The sequence below is a fragment of the Hibiscus syriacus genome, unplaced genomic scaffold (assembly GCF_006381635.1).
Source record: "Hibiscus syriacus cultivar Baekdansim isolate YM2019G1 unplaced genomic scaffold, ASM638163v2 tig00110432_pilon, whole genome shotgun sequence".
NCBI classification, from domain to species: Eukaryota; Viridiplantae; Streptophyta; class Magnoliopsida; order Malvales; family Malvaceae; genus Hibiscus; species Hibiscus syriacus.
The window spans coordinates 675,813-685,855 of record NW_024062735.1 but is presented as its reverse complement, the minus strand read 5'-3'; the positions used below and the strand labels follow the sequence as shown (position 1 = coordinate 685,855).

Genomic DNA, 10,043 nt, shown 5'->3' with positions numbered 1-10,043 from the left:
TATATTTTATGAATTATTAGTGTATAATACATGTGTACACCATCAATAAAACTATGAGTAAAAAATGTTTAATGTACTTCATCCCAAGTATGTATATTTAAATTTTAGATTAGTGGCTTGAGTTCCATCTAAAATATTTTTGATCGTGACATTTCAACGAAACCTATTAAATCAATATTAACTTTGGATACTCGATTTTCACCCAGAAAATCAGTTTCTTGCTCAAAAAAGGTACGATTTTGGACGTGCGGTTCCGCCTTTGAAAAGCAACTGTAATTATTATTTGTAGGCAAATGATACTGTTTAGGGTTTACTTTAACCTTTATTTACTTTTTTTCGTCTCGGTTTCTGGCTTTACGAAACTTTGTGCAATGCTTTTTTACTTGCTATGGCAACTTTTAAGATATCTCAATAATTACATGCAGGTGCAAGAGTTGAATAGCTCAAGTAACTTTGCTTCAGATCATCAATTACAATATTGCCTTTCGCTATAAAGTTGGATTTAAATTACTATTGTTGATGCATTTTATGTTATGATCGGAGATATAATAAATTTTATTATCATTAATTACAGTAAATAATGATCGTAATTATCAAACACTTAAATAATAAAATAGCAACCATAACATTATATAGCAATCGCTGTCTAAATCCTTGAATAGAGAGTAAATGAAAACTCTGCAGAAGCAAATGAAACATTGGATTTTTTAAATTTATTTGAAATTATGTTCAAATAATTGATTAGGTTACCAGCACACAAAGTTTGACAGTTTCATCGTTGAAGCTGTGAATATATTCATATCTTAACGTGGAATGTTGTGTTTTTCATTGTTCTTGTAAGTGAAAATGTATTATATAAAGGTTTTAATTAAGTATGTTAATTAGGGGTAGAGGCACGTTGTAGGTGACCTCAACTTTGATGATTTAAAAATATTTTAATCTAGGATAAACTATAAATTTCGTCATTCAATTGTTTTACTCTTATTTTAATTATTAAAGTTTTAACTATTCAAAAAAAATTAAAAATCAATTTATTCTTTGAATTTCTTATTTTATTATATTACAAACATATGTGTGTCCATTTGAGACAAAACAAAGGAAGTTGTATTCAAATAAAAATATACAAATCAGCCGATCAGTCAAAAAATAAAATATTCTGTAATGTTAAAATTAAGAAAAATAACTATATTAAATATCAATGTTGAAAAGGCTTTAAAATCCATTTTTATGTTTTTTTTCTAAAAATGAGATTTTTTTTTTACAAAATAAATTTCCTTCTCTGGAAGATTTTTGAAATGAAGGGCGATTAATCGCACCGACCACGAGTAGTGAAGAGCGTGATACGCTGACGCTAACCAAAACTCTTGAGCTTAAAAAAATAAGAGGAAAAAACCAGCTCAAATTCTTTAGAGAAAATAACCTCAGTGACCAAAAATCTAATATAATATACGATTTTAACCAATTTTTTCCGGATTTGCCAAAATGACCAACAAAATCGCAATGCGATCGCTAATTCGCAACGCGATCTCCATTATCGCAAATCAGTTTCCAGATTCGCAACGCGATTATGAATAGTTACATTACTTATAAAATCCTTTTATGACGTGCTGATGCTATTATAAAATCCTTACTAAGAAATTTTAATAATTACATTATTTATTAGTTTTATATGATTTTTCATCATTTGACAATTTTAACTATTTACTCTAGAGATTATTGACAATTTTAATAGGAGACAGAAGGAAAAAAGAACCCGAGCGATAAGCTTAACTTTGGAATTAAGATTGTTTTTCATAAGCTTACATTTACATTTTCATAGATGAAAAGTTGTAGAAAAAAAATATATAGAATCATAAATTCGTCAACTTACAATATGTTGTCGTACAGTGATCAATAGAATGAGTTAGGAATGAAGCTATATATGTCTGATATTTTGAATGGTATGGTGACTTAACACGATTATATTAACAGGTTATAAGATTGATTTGGGAAAGAAACTATTGAGATGTTGAAAATATATAAAAATAATTTTTTTTACGATAGATAATAAGTTTTTTATGAAGACAAGTAATGTTAACATATGTTAGAGATGTTTAGGATTCATCTATGACCTCCTCGACACTGATTTTTGTTTTTGCTCTCGTTTAAAGGTTGGATCATCAATTTGGTAATTTATTATAAACGTCGTTAAAGGTTAAAATAAATTTTCTGGTGACGATGATTAAATTGAAATGATTATTTTCAAGCGACTAATACAAAATCATCATGAACGATGGAAGATCATATTCATAGTTTACTCATAAACATATTACGTATTATTTATTGTAAACTATTATAAATTGATGTTTCATATAAATAACGTTAGCCTTTTGCTTTTGGTTTTACCACCAAAAAGGAAAGAAAAAAGAATTAACGGTCGAAAACCGGCAATAACCGGTACAGACTCTACAATTTGCATTTGGACTGAATTTTGGTTGCATTTGCATTTGCCGACCTTGCAATGCTTACTCGGTGTACCTAACCCCAGTCAGATTCTAACCCTAGTCTGACCCATCTTAGTTTTTATTTATTTATTTAAGTTAGAAAAGCTGATTATGGCCAGCTCCCAGTTTGGTTCTCACTTCTGAAAACTCCCCCACTTCTTCTCTCTCCATAACGCCATTGCAATTTGATTTTGATTGAATAATGATGTAAAGCAAAAGAAAGAAAAAAAGGAGGATAAATTTCTAAGTTATTTTCTTCTAGGTCTGGGTTTTTTGTGGGAAGGGAGTGCTGTTCTTACCTATACGTGTATGTATACTGGTTTTCTTGGAAGCTTGTCTTGTTGGGTATTTTGGGTGTAGTTTTGTTTTTTTTTGCTTTGGTTTTGCTTGTTTTTTAATGGGAATTGAGAGGATGACGGGAAGTTAAGAAAGTTCAGTGGTTTTTAGACAGTTCTAAGCAACTACATACTTGTACAAGTTGGCCTTGTTTCAGACCTACTTGAAGCAAAGATTTTCACCCAAGATCCAAACTAAAAGAGTTTTAAGACATCAAGAAAAAGAGATCTGTAGTTTTTTCAAAAGAGTGTTTTGAGTTCATCATCAACCATGAAGAGATCACTTGGCAGCTCAGATTCCTTGGGTGCTTTGATGTCCATCTGCCCAGCCACAGGTCTAGTAAAACAAACCCAAATTTCAATTCACTTCACTTATAATTCAATGCCCTGCTTTAGTATCATATTTGGCAGTTTGTTTTCTTTTGTTACAGATGAAGTAAGTCCAAGAAACCACCAGATTTACAGTAAAGAGTTTCATTCGATGTTGGATGGCTTAGACGAAGAAGGGTGCTTGGAAGAATCAGGACAACATGGTGCCGAGAAAAAGAGGAGATTAAGGGTCGATCAAGTCAAGGCCTTGGAGAAGAATTTCGAGGTCGAAAACAAGCTCGAACCCGAGAGGAAAGTGAAACTAGCTCAAGAGCTTGGCTTGCAACCGAGACAAGTCGCTGTCTGGTTCCAAAACCGCCGTGCCAGGTGGAAGACCAAGCAATTGGAACGGGATTATGGCTTTCTCAAAACCAACTACGAAACTCTTAAGCTCAATTTCGATACCCTCCAACACGACAATGAAGCACTTCGCAAAGAGGTAATGAGTAACAAAGAAGCTTGGTTAATGTGCCGATATATTGTATCAGATTCTTTTAACTGTAATTTAAACTCAGCAAAATGATTGCAGATACGAGAGCTAAAAGCAAAACTGAATGGAGAAAGCATAGGGAGCAATCTTTCAGTGAAAGAGGTGATTGTGACCGAAACTGATGAAAGAACAATGGATCAAAGTGAGCGGCCTCCGGTTGAACTGATCCATGAGAGCTTCAACAACAACAATGGAGGAGTTGACGCCATCCTTTTGCCAGAACTGAAAGATGGGTCGTCGGATAGTGACTCGAGCGCTATCTTGAACGAAGACGACACCACCACGAACAACAACAACGGTGCTATTTCTTCGTCCGGGGTCCTACAAAGCCAACATCCTTTGATGTCGCCGACGAAAACATCACCATTCAACTTCAACTCATCGTCCGCTTCTTCACCATCCTCGATGAACTGTTTCCAGTTCTCCAAAACGAGTACTTATCTTGTGAAGATGGAAGAGCACAATTTCTTTAGTACAGATGAAGCTTGCAATTTCTTCTCCGATGAGCAAGCTCCGAGTCTGCAATGGTGTTACCCAGAACAATGGAACTAAAATGAGAAGCCACAAATGGACATGTATGTAAAAAAGTGCAATGAAATAAGGCAAAAGACAAAGTTGGGTATCTTAAATGAAGCTCCAAGAGATTTGTAAAATGAAAAACAAAAGGTGGTAATTTGGAGCTGAAGAAGAGACGCGAAGAAGTTAAGGCTTAACGCAAATGGTGACACCATAACCTGGGGGCGAGCGGGAATGATTAGGTCGTAATTGGAAGTTGGTTTTATTATTCTCTTTTGGCTGTAAACCGGAAACTTAATTCCGCAGTCCATTGGGGGAAAATAAACAAAATCATCAATCATCATTTGCCTTGCCTTTTCTTTATGCATAATACTATTAATAAATAACATATGATTTACGTTTCTTTAAATTGAAATTGGCTGAGTTTTTCAGTGAAAGTTGAAAAAGTTCAGGCAGACTCAAGTGTTTTCCATTAGCTGCTACTATGGTCTTTGAATTGTGTCTTGTCACATGCATATGGAACAAATATATTCATATCTATCATAAGTAAAATATAACGGTGATTGATTAGTGACAATCTAGTGAGTAATAGCGTAAACAATTGATTTAACGACAGATAAAGATGTATCACTCTGACGTCCCAAAGCATTAGACATTGAAGAGAAAAATCGAAGTGAACAAGTGAAAAAAAAATCGTCCTTTAATTGTAGTCTCTTCTGGCACATATATCCGAGAAGCAACTAAATGTCATATGTAAATAACCAAAAAAAACCAAGCACAGGAAAAATAAATAACCATGAAATCTCAAATAATCACAAACAAATAAAAACCCTAACAGAAGAAAAATGTATCAAAAGTCCAAAAGCATCTATAAACATGATACTATTTATTAGAAAAAGAGAATAAATCTTTTAAATATATTAAAATATAACTGAAAATTAATAAAATTAAACAACAATCAATTAAAAAATAACAAGGAAGTGACCGGAGGAAATTACTGCTGCTGTCTGCAATAAAAAGCTTGTGATAACCGCAAACAAGTTTTATATAAAGTATTGTTTAAATATAACAGTAGAAGCAATCCCGAAATCTTTTTACTTTTTTTTTTAAATATACACGCTGGATTCGGAATTTCAAACCAAGCAACACCTATGCCTAAGGCTAAAGGCTAAAGGCTAGAGGCTAGAGGCTAGAGGCTAGAGGCTAAGGCTGTATATAATTGAAAAATGGGAAGGGAACATTAAAACAAGGAAAAGGGTGAAAAGGTGTTAAATACAAAAGAAGAGTTAAAGGGAAAGCTGAAAAGCAGAGCCACATGATTGGATCCCCATAATCACACGCATCTCCTCTTAACCGCAGCTTTTTCTAAACATCCCCCTTCACTCTTTTCTGCTAACCTCGTGCGCCGCTGTCACTCACCCGCCCACTTTCATAATTCCATTTTCTAAATTTAATTATTTATATTTTTATGTCAGATAAATATATTTTACCCTTCTTTTTAGATGATATTTTCCTCACTTAACATGGAGATGTTTGTTAATCATATTTGTTAAAATAATTAGTGTAAAATTTTATGTCTACAAGTTATTCTATTATTATTTGTTGAGGCTGTCGTCTTCTTTTTAAAAATAAAATGTAATTTAAATTAGTGTTTTTAGTCCAATTTAATACAAACGTTCAATGAATTTTAAATTCTTAACATTTTATGTTTGAGTTTTATTGTATATAAATTGTGAATTTAATTTAAATCTTATTACTACATATATAATTTATAATATATAATACGAACCAAATGATATCGGTGGTAAAAAAATTGTTACAATTTCTTGAGGTATCTGATTCGAACATCATAAAAGACAAGGGTGTTAACTACCTTGTAATTATCTTAGATTAATAAAAAAAAATATAACACTAGTCATAATCATATATTTTTTTCATATGACTATAATCAAAATTGTATTTATCTTTTTGTTTTAACGTTGGAGATGATCTTCGTGAAATTTTCAAGACTTTTTTAGACATGGTCATAAAGTATTAAATTTCCATCAATCAAGGTATTCAAACGGACCTCTTTGTTTATCAGAGTCTCCTTTATCATTCGGACACAGTCCTTTAAATCAATACTTCTAACAAGTCCACATAATCTACTAAAATGATATCCAAGATCTAACGATTAGATTTATTTAGTATGTTCACCTACAAATAGTTATAATTAGTCTATGTCTAATACCAATATAATAAAGTCATTATAAATACCCCTCAATACTACTGAAAAACCCTTATAACCAACTCTCTTCCTGTAAAAACACCGACTAACAATTGTCCTTTTACCAATTACAATTATCCACTTGAATTAGAAGGGATGAACCATAAATAACAAACAATACCAATTTATTCCCATTAAAACTTTTAATTTTTTTATATCTAACTAAATATATTATTAAATAAAAAAAATCAAATCAATTAAGTCATTAAATTGAAAATCTAACTTAATTAGGTTATTGGATCAATTTTAACTATTATTTTTTAATAATTATATGAGATATTATTGTCACATGATAAATTGTGATTAAGTCGCATGGAATTTTTTAAAGAATTAAAATTATAATTTTTTAAAAAATAAAATTTCATTTAAAATATTAACGAATTTATAAAAGTATCAATTTAAAATATTATGACGTGGATATGTGATATCAATTTATCAATAAAATTATTAAATTTAAGGTTAATATTAATTAAAACAATGAATTGATAACATTTTAGAATATATAAATTTAATTAAATTTAACAAGTCTTCTTTTCTCACTTTTTTTTACAGCTTTTGAGACCTTAAGCTAACAAGTAAATAAATAAATAAATAAATAAATAAATAAGCATACGTTATAAAATGTTCATTTGATGTTAAAATGTTTTCTCAAAAGTCAAAAAGAGGAAACAACCCCATTCCTAACTTATCCCACAAGTTAAATAATGAGAGAAGCTTACGATAAAAAATAATTTATTTTTTTACACATGCTTTTCGTGATTCAAAATAGAATTAATTACACTACATGTCCTTAAATTATAATTTAAATCATAAATTAATATTTAAATATTCATGATTCTCATTTTAAATTGATTCAAAAATTCCTACAATATGTTAATTTCATCTTCAAACTATTATTATATACTAATCATGTCATCTGTTAATAAAATTGTTATAAATATTATTAATTGCCTTGTTAATGTTGAAGTCTATAATAATATGATATAAATGATAATTAATATTATCTTTTAATCACTCTTTTTCTTCCACTTAGGCTTCGATAAGTTTTTTAATGAAGTGTTTATCGATTGTCTTGTTTTGTATGTATCTAATCAATGAAATCATACAAAACGCTCCTTTAAAAAATATATTTCAATAAAATAATAATTTAACTTTAAAATGTAGATAGATTTATAAACAAATGAATAAATCAAATAATCTTTCAATTTTATTTTAAATAATGATTTTGAGGGAAGTGATGCAGCATTAATTGTCACTTGCATCATATCATGTTATTGCATAATACACATCATTGTTCACAAATTAATTAAAAATATTATAATAATTTTATTAATAAGATACATGATTAGCATTAATCAATAATTTAGGGATGAATTTATAATTTTAAGAACCATTCATTTTAGAATGGCAGTTCTAATTTAAAAAATCGATAATCAATCACAAATTAAATTCATAATTTAAAGGATGCGATACAATTAACTTTTAAAAGTACAATAAAATTTCAACTGTGAAGGTTGCCGGTTGCCACTATCAACCACAAACTTCACATTCGAATAACTTTAACACAGGAAATGATATCAAACGTCATCGTTTGCAATGTTACTTTCCATTAGAAACAAGTCATGTGCTTGCATAATTAATATTTTTTAAACTTTGACATGATTTCTTTCATAATTTTATAAAGTACGGTTTTTTATTTTATCTTTATTATTATTATTATTATTATTGCAGCCGCTTAATATATAAATTTATATATAGATACAAAAACAGGTTTGGGGTGTAGTTCATGCTTGTTCAATTTAACAAACATTAATTCTCTTTGCTGTCAGAGACGCTCGACTTGTATATAAGATAACAATGAATTCATAATTCAAATTTTAATGTCACATAATATTACATAATGGACCTTGGTACTGTTACGTTAAAAATAAAGTGTTTCTTTTATATTATTAAAGTTTGGTCACTTATTTAAAAATTTAGATACATTACTAAAATATTACATAATTATTATTGGAAATGGAGCATTTTTTATACGATTTATATAATATTTATTATTTTACCTTTAAATTTTAAAAATAAACACTTAAGTATAATCAATTTTACTATAATTAGAATTGAGTTTATATGTTTTTTTAATAGTATGGGTTGATTACTAGATAGTATCAGTTTAATTTTTTTAACTAATTGAAAACGTACACCCTTGCTTACGCAACGATTCGAACCTAAAGTTTCTAAGAAGAACAATATTACTTTTTACCATTAATATCATCTATGAATTTGAGATTGTAAATATTTTTAAATAGTCATCTCTATTTGTTACTTTCGTCATCCATCAAATTTATTAATATATAAATTCCATTAAATAACAGATTTAACCGGTGCCCAGTGCATGAACTCCTTTATAAAGAGTCGATTGCACTATTAATTAAAAATGATTAATATAAATAAATAAAGTCTGAGCATATTGTTTGTTATCAGAACGACCTTCCCCAGAAGATCCCAAATATGTTATTCTTTTGGTCAGTAATATATGATCATGAATCAATAAATAAATTCAACTTTATAATGTTTGTATTATTTTTGTTGCCGCCACTATGGCTACAAGGGAAGAACCCTTCACATAAAATTGAAACCATAAAAGAATTAAGTCTCCAATAGGTAACCTATGCCTATCTTTAGTTATGCCCAAATGTTTTATCTTAGATGGCCTATATAATAAATATTAAAATAAAATAACTTTTTTGGGCCGATAAATATATATTATTATTATTTCAAATATAATTAAAAGGAGTCAAATGTCAAAAAAATGTCATCCAAATTATGTATACTTAAAATTTTCAATTTTTAGATCATATATCTGAAGATGTTACAGAATTGAAAAAGAGTAGGGGAAGAGATTTGTTTAGTATCAGTAAGGTTATTTAAATTCTAAATAAAAGAAATGGAGGCTATCTTAATCAAAGTTTTTATTAAAGTTTTTGAGGTTGGTGGGGACATTACTTTGAAAAGTTATACACAAAAAATAATGTATTTATTAGTAAAGAAATATTTAATTTGATTTTAATAAAGATTAGGTTAGATAAAGAAACACTAATGTCTCCATCCACGATGTCATAGTTATACCATCTTAACAAATTCTATTTTAATAACTCTCTAAACTCAGACTCGGCTTAAGCCGCTATCAAATTAATTATGAGCGTGTAAGCTCACACTCGTTTGAGATCTTACCGTCTTATCTCCAACTCCAACAGCTCCTTTGATTTTATTGGGAGTGTAAACGGTGTCGTTAATCCATTCTTTTTGCTTATTTTTGAGTTCTTAAAAACAACTATTCATGATGTTGGCCAAATGCATCCGACTGTTTATCCTATGCTTTAACATTAAAACCAGACACTAAACTATATTAATTAATGAATTTATCAAATGAATTAAGAAGTATTACACCAGCAATATATATGCATTATTAATTGATTGGAAATTTTAAAACGTAATTACATTTTAATCCTTTCATATATTAAAAAACGTATTAAATAATTAAATGATTGGAGTTTAGAAAATTTTAAGATCCTATACGAATAGGGAGG

General features: G+C 29.2%; 1 protein-coding gene across 1 annotated transcript; it reads left to right on the top strand.

The window, feature by feature from the left end:
• Window positions 1–2,602: 2,602 nt before the first annotated feature.
• LOC120125517 (homeobox-leucine zipper protein ATHB-16-like) lies at window positions 2,603–4,536 on the top strand. The gene is made up of 3 exons (XM_039143932.1): window positions 2,603–3,153; window positions 3,250–3,626; window positions 3,717–4,536. The coding sequence occupies exons 1-3, from the start codon at window positions 3,090–3,092 to the stop codon at window positions 4,227–4,229; spliced, it is 954 nt and encodes a 317-aa protein (XP_038999863.1). The 5' UTR covers window positions 2,603–3,089; the 3' UTR covers window positions 4,230–4,536.
• Window positions 4,537–10,043: the final 5,507 nt, after the last annotated feature.

Excerpts from the sequence above, each read along its gene's own strand:
- LOC120125517 (XM_039143932.1), top strand. The coding sequence starts at position 3,090 with ATGAAGAGATCACTTGGCAGCTCAGATTCCTTGGGTGCTTTGATGTCC. Across the intron at positions 3,154-3,249 it reads GTCCATCTGCCCAGCCACAG|ATGAAGTAAGTCCAAGAAAC; the intron begins GTCTAGTAAAAC and ends CTTTTGTTACAG. Across the intron at positions 3,627-3,716 it reads ATGAAGCACTTCGCAAAGAG|ATACGAGAGCTAAAAGCAAA; the intron begins GTAATGAGTAAC and ends AAATGATTGCAG.